This window comes from Spermophilus citellus, assembly GCF_964194105.1.
Source record: "Spermophilus citellus genome assembly, chromosome: 15".
In the NCBI taxonomy this organism is placed as follows: domain Eukaryota; kingdom Metazoa; phylum Chordata; class Mammalia; order Rodentia; family Sciuridae; genus Spermophilus; species Spermophilus citellus.
The window spans coordinates 56,912,894-56,938,814 of record NC_138195.1 but is presented as its reverse complement, the minus strand read 5'-3'; the positions used below and the strand labels follow the sequence as shown (position 1 = coordinate 56,938,814).

The 25,921-nt window shown below is 48.2% G+C and overlaps 2 protein-coding genes across 2 annotated transcripts; one reads left to right on the top strand and one right to left on the bottom strand.

The window, feature by feature from the left end:
- Nucleotides 1-2,891: 2,891 nt before the first annotated feature.
- Nucleotides 2,892-13,931, bottom strand: RGR (retinal G protein coupled receptor; the record flags this gene model as incomplete). The annotated part of the gene is made up of 7 exons (XM_081268648.1): nucleotides 2,892-3,155; nucleotides 3,577-3,690; nucleotides 5,851-5,968; nucleotides 7,301-7,454; nucleotides 10,784-10,905; nucleotides 11,978-12,134; nucleotides 13,853-13,931. The coding sequence occupies 7 exons, from the start codon at nucleotides 13,929-13,931 to the stop codon at nucleotides 3,024-3,026; spliced, it is 876 nt and encodes a 291-aa protein (XP_081124774.1). The 3' UTR covers nucleotides 2,892-3,023.
- Nucleotides 13,932-16,541: 2,610 nt separating this feature from the next.
- LRIT1 (leucine rich repeat, Ig-like and transmembrane domains 1) lies at nucleotides 16,542-25,835 on the top strand (the record flags this gene model as incomplete). The annotated part of the gene is made up of 4 exons (XM_081268637.1): nucleotides 16,542-16,663; nucleotides 20,292-20,758; nucleotides 23,224-23,529; nucleotides 24,859-25,835. 4 exons carry the CDS (start codon nucleotides 16,542-16,544, stop codon nucleotides 25,833-25,835), a joined length of 1,872 nt encoding a protein of 623 aa, XP_081124763.1.
- Between the last annotated feature and the right edge of the window lie 86 nt (nucleotides 25,836-25,921).

Sequence of the window (25,921 nt, the reverse complement as noted above, 5' to 3'; positions counted from 1 at the left end):
GAGTGTGGTGAGGCCTCAGGGGGCGAGTCTGGAACGGCTCCTCAGGGCTCTGTGATGATGCCCGGAGCCCTCAGGTTCTGATGATGAGGCTCCAGCACAGCCTCTGTTGCTTTCATCCTTCCTGACTTCTCGGGGCTCAGGTCTCTGTCCTCTTCCTTGTTCTCCTTTCCATGATGTGGCCGCAGCTCTCCTGGGGTGCAGGGACTTGGGGCAAACACAGTGGTGCCAGTGGCTGATAGTGTGTGTTGGGGGGACCATGCTGGTATGCTCCCTCCAAACCCAATGTGTCTGTGTATAGGGACAGGACACCCTGATAGCAGGTGGCATTAAGGAGACACATGAGTGAAAGGAGGAAAGAGACTTAGGGGTTCCCAAGAAAGGATCCTTAATTGCTTCACAGGAGCCTGAGAGGGAGACAAGAAAGCAAAGGAAATGGTGGTGGGCTTTCTTCAAATCAGATGCAGGCAAGTGGCCAGGAAACACTCCACAGAGGGAGTAATGCATTTTTTTTCTGTATGCTTTTCTGATTGTTGAAGTGATTTATGTTCATTAAAAAAAAAAAAAAAAAAAAAAAACAATAACAGAGTCTGAGGGCTGTGAATCTGCCCTGGGGGTTGGTAGAATACAGTGGGCCTGAGGAGGTTCTAGGTCTTTGGAGGCTGTGGCCTAATATCTATCAGGTCCTGGCCAAGTGCCAGCCATGGGCAGGAGGCTTTGATTCTGTCCAAGCTCAGCATCTGTGCCAAGGGCCTGCAGGGAGGTGGACATCCGGTGGGACTCAGCCACTTCCTTTGTCCCACTTGCCTCAGAGGGAGCTGAGTTCTGCAGGCACAGCAGGGTGGGGTGCTAGAGGTGGCAGGAAGGAGGGCACAGGAGAGGCCCTACATGCAGTGCCTGGTCCACGGAGAACTCAAGATCCCCCAAAATGCTTTGGGACCAGCTCTAGAGGTATCAAGCTTCCCTAAAGTCATTTCATGCCCGAGGTTTGGAGTTGTGGGCAGACTCAGGGCTTTGAAAGTAAAAAGCTTCAGTAGGGCTTTGGTCATCTCCATGGGCTGCTGCTAAGCCCTTCCCATCTCCTCCAACCCAGGCCAGGGTACAGAGAGGCCTCAGCCCACCCTTCCTCTTCCAGCAAGCCCCCAGGGGGGCATGGCTTGAGTTGAAAGTGTCCCTGGCTTCAGCCTGGCCAACCTGCCTTCCTCCCCACTTCTTCTCTGAGCACAGGTGAGGATTTTGACCTGTTTGGCTCTCTTCCCTTCTCTTGGGGACCCAGGCCTGGCCTTTGAAAAACGCTGACACTGTCTACTTTAGCTGTGTCTTCAGCATCCTCTTGTCTACACTCCTTCTCTGGAAAGGGTCATCTCACCGTCTTCTCTCATCCATACTGTGGAGGTTAGTGTCTCCAGAGGTGGAATGAATGGCAGGTCCCCAACAAAGACTGATGGGCTGTGGGAGGTGGGTCAACATCTCAGGCCCTGGACCCCATCACTTTCCTGGGAATCTGTTCAGCCAGTGTAAGTTCAACTCTGGTTTAGATACTGGGAGTTTCCTTTCCTGCCATCATTCCAGAGCCTAGGACAAAAATGCTTTGGGGATCCTGGAGTGTGCTAGGGACATTTTGTCTCCATAGCACCTGGAACAGGGCATGGTGGAAGAATCAGTGCTTTGGAGAGGCTGCCACTTCTCCCCTCCCCACCTGTTTTTGCAAAATAAAAGGATGATCCCCTGTTTTGTGAAAACTTCCTTTCCGTTATGGATATGTGGTTTAATTTGCTGAATGTGCAAAGCTGAGAGGCGATCTTGGTCCACAGGGACCCCGAATGCTGTTCACATGACCACTCCCATCCCATCCCTGGACACTTATCTATTTGTCCTCTCCTTTTGATGGGATGGGGCTTTCTTCTTGCTTCCATGGGGCCTGGACCACCTGCCCTTCCACCCTTAGGCTCCTCATATGGCCCTTCATCGCCCTGCTAATCATCACCATCTTCCTCTAGAGCAATGGGTCCACCCAGGACTGGGCTCTTGCCACACCTTTCCCCTGAAGTGCTAACTCTGTGGGAGATGCATCCAGAGCATACATCCAGAGATAAATGGGGACCCCTGTATTAGTGTCACAACCCACAGACACCTGCGCTCTACAGACAACGCATGAGCTGCCACTAACTGGAGAGTCTGTGTACTGGGCAAAGGGAAGAACCACCCTGAGCTCTGAACCCTGTCATTATGGAGGAAGGCAAACTCGTGAGGCCTCATCTTCTGACATCTGGAGCTTTACATAAATTATTCAGATTTTAAAATATTGGCAACTAATCCCCATTTTTAAGTAGTATGCAGGCCAAGCCCCATAGATCCGGGAGCTGGCTCTGACTGATGTGTGCTGGTGGCTAACTCCCAGGGAGTACTTGACATGCAGATAATTTTCTGGCTCTATCTGTGCAGACAGGTCACCATTACTGTCATCTCATTTCACCAGCTGAGACACAGATGCAGGGACAGGGTAAGTCACTGGTGGCACATCAGGATTTAAGAAGTGGTGTTGAAATGCTGGAAGCCTGAGTCCAGCTCCCATAAGCAAACCTCAGGGGTTTTCTCCTTTTCATGTAAGACTCAGAGTCCCAAAGGGCCTGGTCAAAGCTTATACCAATAGCTGTGTTTTAATGGGCATTTTCTATGAGCGAGGTGAATACATGTTATGTTGTTCAAGCTTCATACAACCCTGCACGGCCATATTTATATCTTTATGCTAGGGATCAGGTAACTCATGGGACAGAGAGTGACTTTCTCAAGGTCTCTTAGCCTTGGTGTGGGGGATATGATGACCATCTTTCCATGCAGCTTGGGGTCTCTGTATCCCGGTGTTCAACCTAGGGTCAGGCTCAATGGGGCCATTGGGGTTGGTAGATGAGTGTCTGGGGCTTGGCTTCTGAGGCTGATGGACAGGATTCTGGGACAGGCTTTTGGCAGGGTCTCGGTCCAGGGTGTCAGGAATGGGCCTGGGTCTCAGCAGTCCCTCGAGAGATTCACTGGGCTCTGTCTTGCTTGCTCCTCTGTGGTGACAGGCACTGCCATATTCCCCCGGAGAACATCTCGCCACGCAGGGCATAGTTGATGGCATTGATTGTGGGCATCATTTTGGCAATGAGGGCAGGCACCTGTTGTCACAGAAAAATCCAGGAAAGATGCTTTGAAGCCTCTGCTTCTCCCCCTGGTCCAACTTAGATGCTCTAGTCCCCCCCCCCCGCCCCCCGTCCCCCCGCAACTGCTAATCATTTGTCTTTGGTTTGATTCTGCAGTCTTGGAGCTCTCCCTGACTAGCTGGCAGATGATGCATGATTCATAGAACCCCATAGGAATACACTTCCACTCAAAACCTGAGTGTCACCTTCTGACTATCTGTCCCTATCATCTCAGTCTCCTGTGGCCCAGGAGATGTGCATTACAAACACTCAAAGGAAGTGGCAAAGAGAGAGACTGATACAGAGACCAGAAAGCCAATAGGAGATATGGGTGACACAAAGAAACAAAAAAAACAATGGAGTGGGTTCTAGCTTTGGGTCTTGGAAGTGACCTTACCATTCGAAGTTTGGGGGAGAGGGAGCTCACATCCATGATGGCTGCAAATATATACAGGAGGGCATAGGGGCCCCAGCCGAGCAGCAGCAGCCTGACTGGCAGAGTGGTGTTCACCTGGGAAAAATTGTCACAGGAGGTGTCATTTCACTTAGGGTGGCCACAACTCTGGGTAGGCAGGGAGACCAGGTCTGTACTCAGGGGCTCTGAGCAGCCTGGACCAGGTTTCAGGAAGAAGCTAAGCCTGAAGAGGAACTTGGGACCTGATGGGCCTCTCTGCCATTTAAGGCTGGGTGACCCTAAGCCTGTTGTTTAAGCTTACTTAACCTCAGTTGCCTTGTCTGTAAAATGTGCTAATAATACTTCACTTGCCTAGAGGCAGGCACTGGGGGTCAGGGAAAGATAATAAGTTTCCTTCTAGGTCTCTGCTCTTTAAGAGGAATCCTGGGACTGTGGATGTAGCTCAGTAGTATATTGCTTGCCTAGCATGCCTGAAGCCCTTGGTTCAATTCACAGCACTGTGGTGGGAGGAATCCTGGACTCTTAGGACTATGTGCATAAGGGTCCCAGGCTGAGCTGCCTTCAAACTTTAAGACCAGAACCAGCTTGCCATCAGCAGCTGTAGCCACTTGGTAGTACTGACCTGTCTGTATCAAAGATTTCACAGTATGAGAAACAACCAGAGAACAGGGCTGGTCTGGAAAGTGGGTGATGTTTAAGGACCACCTGGTGGCCACAAAGGGATTATAATATGATACCACCTATGGCCACAAGGGGGCGCACAAATCAAGATCAAATTTCAGGATGTATTTGCCCTGTCATTGCTACCTGGCATATATTCAGATGCTAAAAATTTGATGCAAAATATCGCTGCCTGTTTTCTCATTGACGTGTGTTTTTAACAGAGAAGACAATTTAAATTGGAAGAGGACACATTTTCTTCAATGTTAGATTTTGAAAATATGTTGACCAGGAGACATTTCTTTATCTCTTGAATTGTCCCTCATTCTGCAGGGGGTGGGGAGGACGGGTGATTAGGACTGATGGATTCTTCTGGGGAGAAGTTGAGGCTGAAGGAGAAATTGGAACTTCCGTGGGAGACCATGTCATCTACAGGAACCACTTAGCTTAGGCTGAGGTCCCTGGGCTCATGCATGGCGACTATAGCTGATGCTACCAGAGCTGGGAATTTAAAGTCAGTGGGGAAAATGACAAAGTCACAATGATAGTCTTATCTCTTGGCTGATAAAAACTTCAAGAAATTTGGTGACTTTGCATATTCAGACAGGTTGGGGAGAGCAGAATGGAGTACAGCCTGGGAGGGAGAGGACACCAGTCCAGAAGTGAGCTGCGAGCCAGGGATTTGGATTCTGGTCCCAGTGCAACCCCCATCCTCCTCCTGTGAGCTCAGAGGTATGTGAATGTCCAGCTAAAATCAATTTTTAGAATCCCTTTCTAATTCACAGGAAAAATAATGAAGTAGCAGATTAAGTGTCTTAATAAAATCGAGTATTTCTTTTAAGACTATAATTGAGCAATTGGGTGGCAGAGCCTAAAACCTGGGTCTGGATCTATCTCTGCTCTTTCTAGGTGTGTGGCTTTGGGTGAGTTGCTTAGCTAACCTCCCTCTGCCTCTAACCTCAATCCAGTCGGTGACACAGGGAGAATAAAGCCTTCCTTTCTCAGAGAGTGATCACAAAGATGAGCTGACAATGCATATAAAATAGTGCTAATACTTTTTTAAAAAACCTTGGCTGCTTGTTATGACTCATTTGCTAAATTGTCCAGGTAACAAACTACGAAAAATGAACATTAATGCAGGCATTCAGAAATGGCCAGAAGGGTTTATATTGAAGCATCATTTTTCTTGGACAAATGTACTTGCAGGTGTGACTTTATGTTGTGGGTAACAGCCTGTGACTGTGATTAAATTAAACATCTCAAAGCAATTTAAAAGTAACATTTAAAGAGTCTGCAATTTTGTGCTAAGCCTCAAATCCTCTGGAAGAATTGAATGTAACAGCATGGATGGCATCCTGCAGGGAGAGCTGGGCTTTCAGTGGAAGAGGGTCTGAGTAAATACGAGCCATTCTGGTCTTTGCTCCCCAGGCCTTGGCAAGGGGAGGGTGGTTTGGGGCCTTAACAGTTTATTGTTATACAAACTGAATTTTCTCCTGATCATTGCAAACACAGGAAACCCTGGAAACAACCACCATGTCATGCATATCCCTGAGTATCCCTGAAAAGAACTGAGGGATTTCTGGGCTGGGTCCTTACCTGGAGATGGCCACTCCTTGCCAATTTCTGCTCCATGAGCCGGTAAGATGTGAGGGTGATGAAGAGAGGCACGAAAAAATTGAAAAAGGCCATGGTGAAGAGGAAACTGATGAAGTTTCTACAGGTGGAAGGGTGGAGGAATGGAAGTCAGCCACCAGGAATGGTTAGCCACCTCTGGACCAGAGAGTCAGAGGTGGGGAACCGCTCCCATCAGATAAATGCTCAGGTGCCATCACTGCTGGTCCCAGCTGAACTCTCCTCAGAAACCAGGGAGCTGAGATGAGGAAGAAGCCTCCTTCAAGTTCAACTGCTCAGCCCCACTCACCTGGCTATTCCCCAAGCATGAAGAATGGGACACTTTAGCTTGGGAGATGCCAGTGGACCACGAGGAAGGAACATTCAAGGGGTGTTCTAGGTATAGGGATTTGAAAGGAGCCCGTGAATGACAAAGAGACTGGACACTGTGTCACTGAGGAGATCAGAGAAGCCTGGGGTCTCAGGTAGTGGTCAGAGGGAGGTGGAAGGGATGACCAGGAACAGGTGGGACTCACTCATTTTTCATTTCATGAAGGGAAGACCATCCCAGGAACACTTTGGAGATGGCCACTAAGGAGGGGTGGGAGGAAGGGCTGCCAGAAGCAGTGGACCCCAGCTGAAGAATACCCTACAGGTTTGGCACTCAGCTCCTCAGGTAGATTTCACCTGGGAAGGCTGTCATCAGGTGCAGACACTTTGTGTGTAAAACATCTCTTGGAAAGCAGGGAATTCAACACAGCTTTGGTGGTAACAAAAAGGGAGAGTGGAGCCGTGTGACCAACTCCCCGAGGTAGCCTCTAAAGGTAGCCACATGGATGGGACAGTACTAGAAAACAGCATCTGTGGCTCTGGTCCATGATGGTGGGGAGCATTCAGTTTCTCTCTCTCTCTCTCTCTCCTCCCTCCCCCCCCCCTCTCTCTCTCTCTCTCTCTCTCCCCTAGCTCACAGAACACTCAGGGAATTCCTAGAATTGATCTCCATGTAGGGGGGTCCTTCCCACTACAAAAACCTCAACATTCTTTGGATCTACTGAAGTAAGGTCATGGATCCCTCTAGAAATCTATGAAGTCTGAGCCAGGAAAACTGTGCTGAAAATGGCCAAGGGGTGGCAGGGCTTCACCACTGTTCTGATGGATAGAAGCCGATGATGCACTGTATGATGCCCCCTCTCGGGCTCCACTCTGGGCCCCAGTTTGTATAACATTCCCATCCCTTGGTCAGTCTTCAGGATGGGCTTCCCTCAGTCCCAATGTCAGCCTGTATAAGCGGACATCATGACTACAGAGTTGAGATTTTTCTGATAAATATTGGCATTTCCCAATTTGGATTTTTCAGCTGGGACAACCTTGTCACAGGAACTCAAAGCCAACATTCCCATGGAAGGAAGCCTGGAAGCTGCTCCTCCTGCCTCACCTGTCCCCTCTGGAGTAGTCCAGGGTGCAGCATGTTCCCAGGGGCTCATAGTCATAGTGGCCCCATCCCAGGAGGGGGAGTGCTGCCCAGAAGGTAGAAGACAGCCACACAAAGAGCACCAGGGGGATGGCCGTGTTCCATGCCAGCTGGCTGCCTGTGTGAGACAGGAGGAAGAGGGGTCGTGAGGAGGAGACGTCTTGACCAAGAGAAAAACAATGGACTTCGTGGTCACACAGAACCTTGCTAACTCTCAGTTCTGATTCTAAATAGCTGGTGCCTCCGGCAAGTTGAGGGTGGGACTGGGGATATAGCTCAGTTTTCTTTTCCCCACATGCACAAGACCCAGGGTTCAATTCCCAGTATCATAAAAAAGAAAATAAATTTTGCTGGACTCGGTGGTGCACACCTGTAATCCCAGTGGATCGTGAGTTCAAAACCAGCCTCAGCAAAAGCAAGGTTCTAGCAACTCAGTGAGACCCCATGTCTAAATAAAATACAAAATAGGGCTGGGGATGTGGCTCAGTGGTCGAGTGCCCCTGAGTTCAATCCCCAGTACCTCCCCCTCAAAAAAGGCTTCTCTGAACCTCAGTTTTCTCCTCCACAATGGGAATGATAATTCCTCTGAGGATCCTTAAGAAGAACAAGAGAGACATTGGATGGTGAAGGTCTCCCCGTAGACAATTGGTACCATCTTCTTCAGAGAACAGAGAGAAGCAGGGAGTAGGGAAGGAACAGAGGTGTTTCTCAGAGCCAAGGTTAGGAATGAACCATGGGCAGTGGTTCAGGTGGGAGCAGTGGACGGGAGACGTGGAAGTCTGGATTCTCCACCGTCCTCAGCTCTTGCTCAGAACCAGATGGTCTCTGCTTCTAGGAAACTCTCTGAGAACTTTTGACTCAGAGCCTGGGGTTCCATCTCAGGGCCATTAGCAGAGGCCAGGTCCCAACAGCATCTGTGGCTCTGGTCCAGCCCCACTGAACAGACAGCCTGCTGTTCCCTCCACATAGGCTCCATTCCTTTCCCTGGACCTGGCTCAGACTGCCTTTCCTGAGCCCCTCCTCTGTTGGGGGTTTATTGGTCATGCTTCTTTGTAGACAAGAATCCAGATGGGGTTTGGTAGGGGAGAAGAGCCTATCTGAAACCTCCCACAGCCAACACGTTGCTTTTACAGATATGGCCCCAGATGGAGTTGGCTTGGATGTACTCCCTGGCTATGGACTGAATGTTTGTCTCCCCCACTCCCACTTCATGTGCTGAAGCCCTAGTTCCCGGTGTGATGGCACTGAAGGTAGGGAGGGCCTTTGGGAAGTAATGAGTCATGAGGGTGGAGTCCCAATGGAAAGATTGGTGTTCTTATAAGAAGGGACATGATTGCAGAATCACATCGGTTACACATCCACATTTTTACATAATACCATAATAGTAACTGTTGTATTCTGAATAACCAATAAAAAATATTAAATCTACAAAAAAAAAAAAAAAAAGAAGAAGGGACATGAGGGAGATGATCTTGCTTTTCTCCCTGTGACTATGTAGCAAGAAGGCGACTCTCTACAAACCCAGAAGGGGGACCTTGCCAGAGCCTGGCCATGCTGGCACCCCGATCTCGAACTTCCAGGCTCCAGAACTCTGAGAAATAAATCTCTGTTATTAGAGCCACCCATTCTGGTAAGTTTTGTTGTAGCAGCCCAGGCTGACGAAGACGCCCTCCACCCCAAGTGGGGGCACAATCGTCAATGTCCATCTTGACCCACGTGTGGCAACAAGATCTTCAGCATCAGAAACAGAGGCTCCATGACATGGTGCAGGTGAGTTTCAGACCTCCTCCCTCCTCCACTCCCATCTTCACCCTGCTGTATCAAACCCTCCATGTCAGAAAGGGCTCTGAATTGAGGTCTGGTATAGGAATGAGGCAGAGAAGCCTGTTCCAGTCTGAGAAGGAAGTGTGTATGTGTGTGCCTGAGAGAAGGGTGGGGTGAGGGTAAGGAATGGTTCAAGGGACTTTTGGGGAAAGTGCTGGGGTGTAAGTAGTGGGAGAGGTGCCTCATGGCCATGCAGGCAGGAGAGGTTAACTTACTGCCATGGAAAACCATAAGGACAAAGGCAGTGTTTTGATCTGGAGAGAGACATGTGATAGGGGACACCCACGAGGGTCAGTGATATTGCTGCCAGGTGTGTGTCTGCCACAAGGGGAAGATCTGAAAATTCCAAAGGGGCCATGCTCAGGGACCAAGGCTGTACTGGCTGTGGACCCCACAGGGGCCTCCATTCTGGGCAGATCCATAGCTCAGGACTTGGAGCTAGGCTAACAAAGAAAGCAGGTTCCTATGGATGCATCTGGTCCACAGTCAATTCTAGCTCTTGTCTACTATTGTGTGACACTTAGCAAGCTGCTTAACTTCTCTGTGCCTCTGTTTCTTAGGCTGCAAGCTGGAAGGTTAGCTGATGCACAGCTTCTCAAAGCACGTTTTTATACCTCTGGCAGTGAAAGCTTTTTATTCTAATGTTTGTTAAAACTATAAGAACATTAAACTTGTGATTTCACAGATATTGTTTAGAAAAGACTAAGTGGTTTTTTAAAGGTTTAAGAGTAGGGTTTGTTGGTGCACATTTGTAATCCCAGCTACTCAGGAGGTAGAGGAAGGAGGACTACAAGTGGGAGGCCAGCTTGGGCAATTTAGTGAGACCCTGTCCATCAAAAAAAAAAAATTAAAAGAGCTAGGTGTTAAAGTGTCCCTGGGTCAATCCTTTGTGAGAAAGAAAGAAAGGGAGGAAGGAAGAAAGGAAGGAAGGAAGAAAGAAAGAAGTAAATCAATTAAGAGTTAGGTGAAATGTTTGTTTGAAAAAAATCAGATAAAATCAGAACAGGTGAACAGGTAGCACACTGTGATGGCTAATTATGGTGATGGCATTTGACAATGCAACTTGGGAAATATAGAACTGCAACTAGTCTTCATGAAACTTTGGCATGGCAGAGGCCCTGTGTAAGAGTGAGTTTCTAGGTCACATGCCGAGCTACACACACACACACACACACACACACACACACACATCCATACACAGGTGCACACTCATGCACTGCTTCTCTCTCTTCATCTCCTTCTACCTCTAACACTGCCCAACTGCAAGGACGTTTTGTGTATCCATGATCTCATCTGATTTTCAAAATAAAACTGTGAGATTAGTTATTAAAATTATCTTGTAGAGGAGAAGACTAAGGCTCAGAGAGGATCCCTGACTTGCCTTAGGCTGCAGCAAAGGCAGAGGCAATCTTTCCAACTCATGCCTCAAAACAGGTCTGTTGCACACTCTCTCACCCTCCCTCCTTCGCTGAAATGCTTGTTCACATCTTATGCACGGTACACCTCCACCCACCCACACTCCCTGCGCTGGGAAACACATCACTAAGTTCCTGGGCGAATTTAGTTCTATTCACCCCTCCCTGCCTCTTATCCTCCCGCACTGCAGATAGTCCGTTGACATACGGGTGCAGTAGTGGTGGTAGCGCCCCCAGGCGATGGCTGCGCTGCCGCAGATGCTGGACAACGCTGTCACAAAGCCCTGGAAGCCGTGAGCCTGGCAGCCATCGGAGCCATAGGGCCAGCGCCTGTGGGAGACACACGACACAAGTTACTCCACCCCTCCATCTCTCCTACCCCCATGCCTGCCCGGCTTGGAAGATTCCTGAATGTTAGTCCTACTCCTCCAAAGAGGGCCTTATTATCTTTGTTTATTCTGGGAAGGTACTGGGGTCTTTGAGCTTAAGAATCCCGGTGGAAGAGGTGGAGCTCTATGCAAACTGTGGCTTTTCCTGCACCGCGATTAGACCAAAGGATCTTTCTGTGTGATCACACGCCTCCACCATAGGAGAACTCAAGCCACTTTTTTCTATAAGCGGGGAACTGAGGCATGGGAGGAAAAGATACTGAGCCACGATCCACAGTGAAGGCAAAGCCAGAGCTTAGATCTCGGGCCTCCCTATCCTCTGCCCCATGGATAAGCAAAGGAAGAAACATCAGTGCTTTGTGGGAGGAGAGATCGTTACCAATTCAGACCCCACAGACTGGTCAATCCTGAGTATTCATACCCGGGTGGGTTCAGCCTCCCTTCATAGTGCCCCAAACCTGACAGAATGTTCCCTTTGCTTAAGAAAACAATCTTACAAACACATCTTTTGAAATTATGCGGGACCCAGGTTTGCCCATGTGGATGTATTGGACACTAGTCAAAATCCTGTTTGCTTTCACAAACAATTATTTAGGGCTTCCTAGGTGGCAAGCATTGTTTAAAGTTGGTTGAAAATAATTAAAGTCAACACTTCTAACCACCCATATGAATTAGGGAATAATATACAATTTACAGAAATAGCCCAGAAAAGGAAATGATAGAACCAGGATTCAAACCTAGGCTACCTGGCTACAGGGCTCGTGCTCTTAATCCTGAGAGTCTGTTATCCCTTTGGTTGAGTTTGAATAACCCCTGTGTTCCAGAAATCAGCTGTGGCTCTGCAGGGATAATCTGGAATTTGGATTTAGCCCAGTTCACCCTGCCCACCCTCTGCCCTTGGGTTAGTTTTTTATAGGTAAGAAAAAAAAAGGTTCTGGTCTGGCTACCCAGTACCCCTAAGTCAGGCCCCAAGCACGGCCCCAGAGCCAGTGGAGTGCAGAGGGGCCTGGTACCGGAGGAGGCTGGATATGGCTGCAATGAGGGCATTCAGGCTGATTCCACTGTCCGCCACGGCCAAACTCAGCAGCAGCAGGTGGTTGGGAGTCCGCAGCTCCGGGGTCTTGCAGAAAGAGAAGATGGTCAGGCCATTGAGGCTGAGACCAGAGAGAGCTGAAAGGAAGGGCAGGGGCTGGCATCTGGGCTAGAGAGGCCCACCTTGGGTCAGAACCAGGGTCCAGAGGTGGATGGACCTTCAGCAACTTTCTCCCTTCATGCTCAGCAGTTCTCTCGGTGCAGTTCATCAAATGCTCCTGAGGCAGACTGTCCCTCAAACACTGAAAGCCATTAAGTCTCACGCCCTCCCCTCTGCCAACACAGCCCCATGGGAAGACAGACAAAGAAGATGGCCCAGTACAGCATGGTTCCTGCTAGAACCTTCACAACCTCCGACAAGCACTGAGCACCTAGGAGGTGCCAGGCACCCTGATAAGCATGTCATTCAGACTTCCCTTGCGTACTCTCCTATCCATTTACGGTTAAGAAATAGCCTCAGAGATGCTAGCTATCATGCCCTAAGTACACAGTTAGCTAGGACTCCAGTTGGAGTCTTTCGGATTCCAAAATGCCTCCCCCAAGGTCGGTGGAGCAACATCAAGGAGAATCTTGGAGAGGAGGAACCGACGTTAGAGCCGGGAGCTGCACCCAGAACATTAGTCAGTGAGGTGAACTTGAGGTGTTTTCTGAGAGCAGAGAGACCTGGCCTTGAATGGCATCTAGGTTACTTACTTGCCGTCCCTTGAAATTTCTAAACCTCACCTTCTTCCCCTGTCAACATTGAGGAACGAGAAAGATCCTGACTTGAAAACTGTGGGAGCATTTACCCAAAGGATGGTGCATGAAAGAACATTCCAGAATGAGGGAACAGCACATGCAAAGACATAAAGGGTAAAGTTTCCCAGCATGTTTGAGGTCATAGAGGAAGTCTAGAATGTAACATTCCTAGAAAAAGGGGAAATGAAATGGGGCCACCAGACAACAGTGTTCAGAGCCTCTAGGACCAGTTTTATGTCACTTCCTCTCCACTGTCGTTTCTCACTGGGTGAGCAAATGTGCTGCTTACCTCTCTGGATGTGCTTTGAACATGGACTGTATACCCTGTCAGCCTAGTTCTAGTGTGAACCCAATCTCTAGCTCTGGCCCCACGAGTATTTTAAAGATTCTGAGTGAAGGTAGGCTTCTGAAGGACCCAGGTGGTCCCTATGTGGGACATACCTAGGGCTGTGGGAGGAGACTTGGTAGAAGGAATGGTGGGCAGGAGGGGACAGAAGTTAATGAACTCCCTCGTGCCTTCCCTGGGTTTCTGTCTAGACAAACATTTCATACTTGTGATCCCATTTAACCTTCACAACCACCCATTTGGAATGTCAAGTCACTGAGAGTCAGAGAGCTGAAGTGACTTGGTATCAGTCACATAGGCAGCAGGTGGCAGAGCTATCTGTCTCCAGAGTCTTCTTGGAGGCTAATCTTTCATGGGATTCTTAGCAGGATTTCCAGGGACTGGATTAAATTTTCTCCTGCCTGGAGGGACATAAAGTCTGAAGGTTGGTTCTTGGTCATTTCTGGGTAGCTATACACTCCTGACACTGCTGCAAAGTCTGTCCCTTCTTGATCCCTACCTGGCTTTTTACTCTTGACTCCTCACTGGTGCTCTGCATCCTACAGGGAAGCCACCAGGAGACCTTGTAGGTCTAGACACATAGGAATAAGCAATCAGAATGACATGATAACTCAGTTAGGTTAGGGGAACTCTTCTTGCCAGCACCATAGCTGTGATTGGGTTTTGAGATCCTGCTGGGCCCCTGCTCCACCCCAGGTCCTGCCTGGCTCACCTTCCACCAGCAGCACCGTCCCCACAGCCAGCACCTCCAGTTCCCCGAAGCCTGCGGGCAGGGCTGCAGTCTCTGCCATCCTTGCTCTTTTTCTGGCTCCCCAAAGCCATGCCCCTCCCTTTTAAAGGACCGTTCCCCGTGCTGGCACATGCAGGTTATTATGCTAGACCTTGAACTCCTTCTTTCTGCCTCCCCCGTCTAATTCGTCTAATTCATCCTCTTGGCCCAAGTAAAAGAAAACCATTCACCAGCTGGACAGTGCAGCCTTTGTGAAGCCAGAATGGGGCCCTGTCTCATTCATTTCAGCCCCACTGGGCAGGATTAAGGTCTGGGAATCCAAATGGTGTGTGGCTGAGAGCTGAATTGGAAAGGAGTTACATAATCAAGGGAGGGGTGGAAGGAGGGATTGGAGCCGCAGCTGTTCCTGAGAATCGGATAGGAGCCAGGCTTTTCTGTGTTCATCATTGCTGACAATCTGAGTGCCTGTGTGTTTGTATGTGTGCATGCATGCGTGTATGTCCACAGGATCACGTGCCTGTAGAAAGATTGAGGTTTGAAAGTCACCTGCTGTCATAGAAAGAACCTCTTTTGGGACTAGAGCCTGGGTTCTGGCTCTGAATCTTCCACTAGTTGCATTCCCTGAAGTGGGACCAATAGTGTCATCTCAGTTTCCTCCTTTGCAACATAAGCATCTTTTGTCCATGGCCTGTCCTAATTCCTTAGTAAAAGAGCACATCATAGATGCAGATTTCAGGGTTGCATTTCTTGTCATACAGTCTTTGAGCTACAAAAGCACAAAAAAAACCTAGCAGGTCTCTGGTTTGGAATGATGAGCTGCTGTCTTCTTGTAAGTGCCCCCATGGCTCACTGAGAGATTGGGCTTCTAACAAATGAGGTTCTTAGTACAAGTTATGTAATAGCTCATGGTGACATTTACATCAGGAAACATTGATCTAGTGCAACCTAACTCATTTTCAGATAATAGTAATACAGCTAATGTTTATTGAGGTCAGCCACCATAGTAAAGAATCTTCTGATGATTCCTTAAAAAAGAAAAAAACTCTCCATGAATTAGATACTATTATCTTTTCCATTTCAGATGAGGGAACTGAAGCCAACAGCAGTTAATAATCAGCTGGAGGTCATGCTGTGATTTGAGGATGAAACTGGTACAAAAGCCAGATCTCCTATTCATGTAGTTCAGGGACTTTTCATTGATATCATCTGATTTCCTTTGGCCACACAACTCATCTTGTTCTGAGAATGTCCATTTCCTAGACTTTTCCTTTCATGAGTCCCCACTGATGTCTGAGCCTTATCACCCCTCAAGGCTGAGCCCGAGGTCACATCCTCTAGAGTCTTCCCTGCTCTGTCTAAACTTCTTGCTATTTAACCCTTATGTCCCTCTTCTTTCTATATCTGCAAGATCTCAAGTAACTTCATGAGAGAAAATAAAGAAGCATGAGGCTGGGGATAATGGATAGAGTTCTGCCAAATAAGAGACGGAAGGAAGGCATCCCAGACACAAAAAGGGAAGGACGGAGAAGAAACAGTAGGCGGGGCTGGTCTTTTGGTCTGGGGAGGACCCAGGTAGGGCATGCTGACCAAAGAGCAAAAAAACCCTCATGTTTGGAGTCAAACATGAGGAATGAGTGAATGAATCACCAATGTATCTACTACTTGGAATCACCCATGGCTTGGTCCCCATTGGCATCTTAAATAGATTTGTTAAGATGAAGTTAGGGGAAGGGAAAACAGATAAAATAGAATGTGCATTCTCCAAAAACTCTGTGAGATGCTGTTCTGGGCCCCTCCTGAGAGTATGGTGCTTTGAGTAGAGGGGAGAGATCTTTCCTCTTATCTCTTGCCTTTGGCATTGGTGGTTATGTCCAGAAGAGCCCAGCTAAGCTGACAATGTTCTGAGCATCCATTGGGCTCTCATGGGAAGCAGCTATTTGCCCAACAGTCTGCCATAGTTCCTGAGGCCATGGAAGACATCTGAGGTCTTCCTAAAATATTGGTCTTTCCAGCTCCTTCTTGAACAGGTGCCAGAAAAACTTAATATTTACTACTTGTGAGAGAACTTTTGTAACCCAGGAACTTTTGTTACCTGGGAAACTTGGATTGTTGAATTTGGGTGGATTAACTTGACTTACTTTTGTCTGTTGTGAACACAGAAACCAAGAGAGATGATGTATCTCACCCAAAGTCATGGCCTTTAAATGGAAGAGTTAGGATTTGAACCTGGAGAGCCTTGTCCCTGAGCTCCAGCTCTTTCTAATGCCTCATCACCTCCAGGGAGGCCAGAGTTCTCTGTCCATCTTCCCTGAGCTCATGTACCTCAGGGAGGTCTGTGTTACCCACAGCCTGGTTGGCATAGGGAACTTTACAGGTGACCAACCTCGTAGTTGCTTGCTTCTGGCAGCTGCTCACCTGCCTTGCCTTGCTGTGCCCCCACCTGTCTGGGCCTAGGGCCGGTGCTATAGAAAGGATTCTCCTTCCCCACCCTCAGGTCTGAGCGATTCAGGAAGCAGTAAGCTGCTGAGAGCTCTGGCTGGGGCCCCCTCCCTAATCCCCAGACTGTCTGTGTTTATCCGATGGCCTGGGGTTGGGAGGAGAGGATGAGCAAGTGGGAAGCTGCTGGGCTGGCTGGCCCCTGGCCGGCCTCCTCAGAGAGGAGCCAGGAGTCATGTGGGTGGCAGTGGGCATGCTCTGGATCCTGGCCCTTGGGGGGTCCCACCAGGCCCGGGGCTCTTGTCCCTCTCAGTGCACCTGTGGCCTCCACATCCTGGGTGATGGCAGCAAGGCCAGGTATGGCACCAGGGGTACGGGATGGTGGCTCGCCCTCATAACTTTACCAGTTAGACTGGGTGGGGAGGGGTTGGATACCAGCAGCTGTCCCCTTGCTTGACAGTCCCACACATCCCTACCTGAGGCCCCTGGATAATCATGGGTATGCAGGATGCGGGGTTTTCAAATCATGACTAGGTGAGACCCCCATGTCCCTGGCCCCTGAAACCCAGGAGTCCTATGGGGGTGGTCTGCAATGTATTTTCTTCCAGTAAGTAGGGGGTTTGCTCTGTCCACAGGTACTCAGTATGCTTACAAGTGGGGGTGGGGTAGGGACAAGTGTGCTGGTTTCAGAAACTCCCTCCTGAGCCTTCCTTTAGGCTCCTGGTGGAGCCTGAAGGAGCTCTTTAAAGGCCCAGGGAGTTTCCTCCTTACCTCTTTTTTTTCCTCTCCTGCTACCTCCCATCCCATCTTTCTGTCTGTATCTCCAAGCCCCATCTTTCCAAGCCTCTTCTATTCTTGTGCCTAATCTCCCTGGAATAACCAGTCACATCCAAGTGCTTCTTGTCACTCTACCCATGAAGGGACCACCTGCCTCTTCATGCTCTTCCCACTTTGGGTCTCCTCTGGCAGTCCCTAAGAGATCAGGCTTGACCCCTTTCTATGGAGAGTCAGAAGTATTGTGAGTGTCCATTCCATTGCAAGCTTGCTCCCTCCATCTCTCGCTTCTGGCAGCTGCTCAGCCTGCATCAGCCTCCTCCTTGACTTTCCCCATCCTCCCTCTGGTCCCTTAGAATACCCCCATTCTCTCCGTCTCCTTTCCATGGCACCTTCCCAAGTCTACTCTGGTTTGTGGACCCTTGCTTTTCCTCTAGAGCTTGTTTTTAAAAAAATTTTTTTAGTTGTAGATGGGCACAATATCTTTATTTATTTACTTATTTGTTTTTATGTGGTGCTGAGGATCAAACCCAGGGTCTCGCACCTGCGAGGCAAGTGCTCTACCGCTGAGCTACAGCCCCAGCCCTGAGCTCATTTTTGTCTTCTCTCCAGCAGTCTTTATACCATCTTCTCTCCAATTTCCTCGGCTTATCCATTAATGACCTGTGCATTTTCTAACTTAAGGATTTCAGCGTCTGGCTTATGGCCTTTGTGATCAACTTTATAACCTTATGGAATTCCATCCTCCTTTTCCCCCTTGTCTTAGATGGGCACTAGGGAGCCACTGGTGGTGATCAGAGAACAATGTTACTACAGTTATCCTTTCAGGCAATGGGCATCATGTTGCCTGGGGTTGAGGGGTGGCAGAGAATGGAGAGGCACCCCCCCCCAAAAAAAGGACATCCTGTATGATCTGAGGAATAGGAAAATTTCCACTTTCTGTATAAGTGTCTGATGCTGTAACTCACATGGAAGGTAAGCTTCCTTTCACTAAAGAAGACTTAGACCTAAGCAGGCTGGGAAATAGCCCATGGCCAAGGACAGTGTGATCAGAGTGACAAGAAGTCTCCTTTATCACTCACAGGGAGCACAGGCCTCAAAGTCCCAGAGCTTCAGTGATGGGATTGGTCCCAGAACCTAGGACTTCTGATTTTATTTCCAGAACTCTTCTTGTCTGGGTTTCTGCCATGAATAAGATGAGAACTACAGACAACAGAGTTAGACTTTGGATGGAAACTAAAATTACAAGAGCAATTTCTAGGGGTCCTAATGTCAACCAGTGGTCATGCTCTCCTGAAGCCAGAGCTCTTACAGTTGGTTCTACCTGCCTGACAGTAGTAGGATTGATGTGTGCCCATGCATTTATATGGAAGGTCTTATGAGAGGAATGAGGCCATAAAGGGCTGCAGAGGCCCCCAGAGATCCTCAATGCCCAGAGGCACAGAGGGCACTTAGACCAAGGCTCCTTCAGCCCCATAGATGCCTTCTTCAGACCCACCTCTACCAGGGTCTCTCAGAGAGCCCTCCCCTGGCAACCTGCCCTGACCCACACTCTTGAATTGTGAGCAAAGTATATGTCCCTGCAGATATGGGGGTTTCTAGGATGCCCCATCTGGGTACCTGGACAGATGTGTCTCATGCTTTTTGTGCCCAGGTTGTCCCATCAAAAGTTGTGCTGTTGGCTTGTGTTGGGCTCTTATTGGGGTCCTTTAAGGCCTCCTTTCACCATTTTCTCCCCCATTCAGGACATGTTTTCCTATCCATCCTTTTCCTCCCACTTACATCCAGACCTTCCTCCTTGCTATCACCTCAACCTGTATTATTACCTGAAAATATTATGGCCTTCAATGCTCTCTTTCCCTTAAATAGACTATAAGCTGCAGAGGACAGGGACTTTGACTTTGATTCTCTTCTGAATGGCCGGCCCATCACTTAGTAGGGGTTCCAATTTTTCTTTGAGGAATATGAGTGGGTGGAAATACCTTCTGTGATGCCATTTACAAGAGAAAACAAGCCAAGTTGGGCCATTTTTTTAGTATCATGCATATGTTAAGATGGTAGACACTTAGGAAGGCCTGATTTGGGCAATGCATGATGGCAATCATTAAAAGAGAATAACTTCTTTTATCAAAGCAAAACATGACACCTTTCTCATAGTGCTTGCAGAGCAGCGCTTGGGATGAAACTGGCTCTATACAAGGATTGGGTCCCTGATGCCCAGCCTCCACATTTTACTGTCTTTTTGAGAATCGCTCCCTTTTCATCTTACCTTATGTGAGTGTGCTACTCTCATTGATGGTATAAAACACAATCCCTGCATTGTAGGTTACTTGAGGTCAGGGATTGCTTCCTGTTCTCTCTTTATCTTCAGCTTTAGATTCAAACTAAGAAGGCCTAGGAAGTCACTGTTGGCGCAGGAGTATTGAAAGTTGTAAGACTGCCCTGCTCTACCTGCAGTGCTCAGATGCAGATACAGTAATCAATATCATGAGTACAGGGTGATAGGCAGCATGCTGAATTTGTGTGTTATCTCACTTAACACTATAACTGCACTATGAGGTAGACTTTACTTTGGGGAAAGGGGGGGGGTGTTATTTGATGTACTTAAGGATACACAGCCAGCAAGCAGAGAGCCCAAATGTGAATCCACTGGTGGGGCTGCCACATCCCAGCTCTCAGACTAAATTTTGATCATCTCATGGCCCCTGAAGCACTTCCAGTTTTTGATACCGTTGGCATATATTTTTTTAAAAAAATATGTAAGCCCACACCAAAAAGCCAAAACAGTTATAAAAATTGAGGTCTAACTTAACAGATGAACACATTTAACATATATATATATATATATATATATATATATATATATATATATATATGCAATGATCACGGGATTTATTAATGCTGTTCTTTCTTGGTGCAAGGTGGGTGCTGTGGGCTGTAACAGGACATAGTTAAGTAGGAAGTCTTTCAGGCCAGTGAAGACCAAATGGCTCTCCTGGGACCCTTATGAAAGGCTCTGCTCTCCAATCAAGAGCACCTCAAAGGGAAAATGTGAGGCTGCTTGTTCTAGGATCCCTTCTCCAGAGCCTGACCTAGTTTGGACCCTGAAATTGGTGCCCTGTGTTAACAAGCAGATCCGGAGGCTAAGGGAAGGGAGTTATCTCTGAATTGACAGGACCCTTGCTCAAATATCCCCCACTTTTGTGACCAGGGCCGTGGTGTGCAGTGATCCGGACATGACCCTGCCCCCAGCGTCTATTCCTCCGGACACCTGCAGACTGCGCGTGGAGAGGACCGCCATACGCAGAGTTCCTGGAGAGGCCTTCAGGGCATTGGGCCGCCTGGAGCAGCTGTGGTTGCCCTACAACGCCCTCGCGGAGCTCAGTGTCCTCATGCTGAGGGGACTGCGACGCCTGCGCGAACTGCGGCTCCCAGGGAACCGCCTGGCCGCCTTCCCCTGGGCCGCGCTCAGGGACGCCCCCCAGCTGCGGCTGCTGGACTTGCAGGCCAACCGCCTCTCGGTCTTGCCGCCCGAGGCCGCGCGCTTCCTGGGAAATCTGACCTTCCTGGACCTCTCTAGCAATCAGCTGATGAGGCTCCCGCAGGAGCTGCTGCTCACCTGGGCTCAACTGAAGTCTGGGCCCTTTCTTCCTGGTCACCACGCCAGGCTTGTCCTAGGTAAGAGATGGCACCACCCTGCTGAGCCTGGGGGTCTTGGGCAAGATACCAGACTTCTGTGAATCTGGATTCTCTGTCTGAAAATATAAATTGTATCTACCTTCTACGTTCAAGTGAAGATGGATTAAGATATACAAGAGTCCCAGGCTTAGGAGCTCAAGCTCCAGGCTAGACTACAGCAGTTCAAATTCCATTGTTATAAATAAGGAAACCTAGATGTATGGAATCTCCCAGTTCATATACCCAGCTTGTGGCCTCCTGAGACTTAGTTTCCCAGCGCAAGGGGCTAGGTTGAATGGGTTGACACAATATACTGGCTAGTTCCTCAGTATGCTCTATTCCTTCCCTTTTCTGTCTAAGACACCTGCCTGATTCCCAGGAGAAGAGGTATGGCATAACTGGAAAATTGATTCGGATTATCTAACTCATATGTGAATATATGTAAATATTAAAAACATAACAGAAAAGGCTAGAGACCCATTTGTCCCAGCTTCTTGTTCTGATCTCCTTTGCCTTTCCCAGATAGCTGCTATTATCATGTTTATTTGTTTATTTGCAAGTTCCTTTTTACAATTCATTTGCATATGCATACAAATATATACAAACATGCCAAAATAAAAGTTATGTGAGTGCTTTATAACAGTTTTTATTATATATACTAATGAATACTATTTTTTTTTCATCCAACAATCTCTCTTGGAGATCTTTTGGTATTATTACAAATGGAATAAATTCATTTTTGAAAGCTACTGCATATATTCTATAATATAGGGGTTTTTTGGAGGAGGGGTACTGGGGATTGAACTCAGGGACACTCAACCACTGAGCCACATCCCCAGCCCTATCTTGTATTTTATGTAGAGACAGGGTCTCACTGAGTTGCTTAGTGCCTCACTGTTGCTGAAGTTGGCTTTGAACTTCTGGGATTATAGGCATGTGCCACCGTGCCCGGATTGTAATATAATTTTGCTATAGTTTATGTGGCCATTTCCCATTCAGTGGACCTTTAGATTGTTTCCATATTTTGTTAACACCTACTATGCCACTGAGAATGTTCTGGGCAGTGCATTCTGATATGTGTGTACAGCTGTTTCTGAGGATAGGTGCTCAGAATTAGAATTCCTAGGTCATGCAGTATGCCCATTAAACATTTTGGAGTCAATCTGATAACTTGTGAAGTGGCCAGTACTGTTCTCACTCCTCACCAGTAGTGCTTGAGACCACCCATTCACATGGTCATTTAGTAAATATATTTGAGTTCTTTCCAATTCTAGATGCGGGGATATAGCAGTGAATCACAGAGACAGAAAATGTAATCCTTCATGGAATTAACAGTTAAAATGGCCAAAATATTAAACTTTTGCCAATCTGATAGGTGAAAGTTTCACTGTTGTTTAACTTTGTCTTTTATATTAATTCCTTGGGACCCTTTTGTAACAGGCGAAAACCAGATTAACTCATTATGAGTGCTAGAACAGTGATGGACCTTGAATTACTAGTGTATCAAAAAACACACTTAAGCAGTGACACAAGGCAGCAGCCACTGTGGGAGGGAGAGGGGGAAGGGGGAGAAAAAAGTGACATCTTCAGCTAGTGCTCATAGGTACCTGAAAGTCATGGACGCGCAATCAGGTCTGATTTGACATGTTCCTTTCCAAATATATAAACTGTAGGGATGCAATTGTATGATATATTAGGATTATTAAACTCACTATCAAATCTAATATCAATCTTTGGGGGAGTGAAAACGATATTATATTAAATGCCTTCATCTTGTATTTCAGAAATGCAGGCATATAAAAAGGAATTGTGCCTTAGAATTGAAGACACATGGTACCCCTTTTTGACCAAGTGGGTGCAAAGACTTGCTTTCAGTTCTTTCAAAATGTTCAACAAGGAGTAAAGAGGAATGGGGACATCTCATAGGGTTTGATTTTAAGCCTTCTTACCCCACGTTTTACTTCTTCTGAGCCTACCTCAAAGAGACCCATTGTTCAGAGCAGCCATTCTTATTGCTGGGTTGATGCTGAAAGTGCCACTCACACTGAAAAGACTAGGATCAAAGGTCAGGAGTCAGTGAGTAGTTTTAGGAATGATTTGAGGATACTGTAATTATTGAAACATTTCTTCCTTGCCAGTGACTTGAAAAGATTAGTGTAAGAATGACAGCAATAGTTGGCAATTTTGTCAGTGTGCTGTATGGCCTACTTAGCGCTTGATGATATATCTTTATTTATGTTTATACCAACCTTAAAGGGAAATAATGCTATCATTTAAGATGAAAAAACAGGTGTATACAGCTAGCAAGGTATACAGGTATACCGCTAGCAAGGCTAAGAGCTGGAAGTCAGTTCTGTTGACTCTGACCTGAGGACCTGCTTCATCCTCTCTGAAGGGAAAGGGAGCTGGGCCTGGGCACCTGAGTATCTAGGGCTCACCTCTTGCCTTCTCTCTCACTGCTACAGGGCTGCAGGACAACCCTTGGGTTTGTGACTGCCAACTCTATGACCTGGTCCATCTCCTGGATGGTTGGATCCCAAACTTGGTCTTCATCGAGGCCAAACTGAGGTGTGACACCCCACGTAATCTGGCTGGAGTGGCCTTTAGCCAGCTGGAGTTGAGGAAGTGCCAGGGCCCAGAGCTCCGTCCAGGGGTGACCAGCATCAAGTCCCCTTTGGGAAGTGCGGTATTGCTGCGTTGTGGAGCCACTGGGGTCCCTGGACCTGAGATGAGCTGGAGGAGAGCCAACGGGCACCCACTCAATGGCACAGGTATGTGAGCTGTGGGGATTCTTGTGCTGAGCACCTGAACTGGGGTGAGTGGATCAACATCCAAACAGGGAGTGGGCAGGGTCAGGGGAAAGTAATCTAAGCTAGGTTGGGCCCCCATATCTCCAATGGAGTTAGATAAGATCTTCCCAGAAACAGTATGGGGACATTGGATTTAATGATGACAACAGCTCTTGAAATGTCCTGTTATATATCCTACCAGCTACTGTTATAGAGACTTAAGGATTTTATTGGGAGGAATAAAAGGCTGGATTTTTGGTAGAACTTAGTGTATTAAATACTTATAGTAAGTTTTACAGTTGAAATATTAAACCAGGAATAATGATATGGATTGCTATCTATTGAGCTCCTCATGTGGGGTTATCACTGTGCTAAGTGAATTATGCCCATAATGTTGTTGAATTTTAAAGAGCAACTGATATCCTTATTTTTCATACAAGTGCATGCAGGCTCTGAGAAGCTAAATGCTTGGCTTACATCACACAGCCCTATAAGAAGGAGCTGGGATTCCAATATAGTCAAGGTGACTTCACAGTGTATACTATTTTGGCTAGGCTGAATAAGCAGAAATGACTCATCTTTGTCATGGTGGTAGCAAGGATGGGGGCCAATGGTGGGAGTCACAGCCATCCACAGAACAGAGAGGGGATTAAGGAGAAATGACTTCTTAGCAGCTAATCAGAAAATCTTGCAACCCTCCCCCAGCTTTCTTCTATGTCTCCCTCAACTAGATTGGTAAGCATTGCTCTAGAAGAGTGGGTTTGAATTAAACTTACAAACAAAATGGTACAACAGGTTCCACAATGTAAAACAGAAAGGTGAAGATGATCCAACTGAAGCAGCCATGGAGGTGAACAGGGTGGCAGGGCACTTCCAGATGGCTCTCTGACTCATGATTACTCCCTGACTGCCACTCTGCAACGTACTTGCCTACATACTTGCATCACCTCTGCAAAAACTTCACAGAGCATCTCAGATTTGAACATCTCAGATTTAGAAGGCAGTTTATTCTTAGGCTCTGCTTCAACCTGGAGTTCTAGGGACTCACCCAGATTTGAGCCTAGGTAATCCTGATCTTGGTTCATCTCAGCCAAGGTTATACAGCTACAAGGCAAGGAACTGGGCCTTGAGTGACCCAGTGAGCTGGCCTTTGAATAACTTGAAAGTTGAATGCCTGCCAGCAATTTCTCAGGATGACAGGATATTTAGTACAGCATGTGTAGCCCAGGGGCTGTGGAACTTGGCTCTGGGAGGAAGTTAGGGGCAGAGGGGCCCATTCATTTTTCTCAAATGTGCTTCTTCTTCCCCCAGTGCACCAGGAAGTCTCCAGTGATGGTGTAAGCTGGACTCTGTTGGACTTGCCTGCAGTGTCTAACCTGGACTCTGGAGATTACATCTGCCAGGCCAAGAACTTCCTGGGAGCCTCTGAGACTCTTATCTCCCTTATTGTCACAGAACCCCAGACATCCACAGAACACACTGGGATCCCAGGGGCGCTATGGCCAAGGACAGGGGAAGGGGCGGAAGCTGCTGCTTACAACAACAAGCTGGTGGCCCGGCAGGTCTCGCATATTCCTGAGCCTGCTGTCCTGGCCATTGGGACCTCTATGCCCAGCCTGAAGGAGAAGCTGGCCCTCCAGCACTTCCAGATGGGTGCCCCAGGAGAGCTCTGGGAAGGGCAGGTTGAACCCCAGGAGGCACGGATGGTGAAGTCTCTCAAAGTGGTGGGGGACAGTTACCACAGAGTGTCCTTGGTATGGAAGGCCCCCCAGGCTGGGAACACAACTGCCTTCAGTGTCCTTTACACCGTCTTTGGGCAGCATGACATGCGTAGATTGATTGTGCCGCCGGGGAAGACCAGTGTCACCATTGACGGACTGGCACCCAAGACCAAGTACGTGGCATGTGTCTGTGTGCGGGGCCTGGTGCCCCGGAAGGAGCAATGCCTCATCTTCTCCACCGACCAGATGGTGGACGCCGAGGGCACCCAGCGGCTCATCAACGTGGTGGTGATCAGCGTGGCTGCCATCATCGCCCTGCCACCCACGCTGTTCGTCTGCTGTGGTGCTCTTCATAGGCGCTGCCGCAAGTGCCGCACCCGGGGCACCACCGAGGCCACGGGAGCCTATGTCAACCTGGAGAGGCTGGGCCACAGCGACGATGGCTCCGAAGAGCTCTCTCGGCACAGCCTTAGTGAGGCAGACAGGCTCCTTTCCGGCCGGTCCAGCCTAGACTCTCAGGCTTTGGGGACCAGCGGGGGCAGAAGGATGAATGAGTACTTCTGCTGAGGGCAGCTCCCCCACTCACACCTGCCTATCTGCTTTCCCTCTTCAACTCTTACACACTCACTCTGAAGCCTGACTGCATGCCCAGT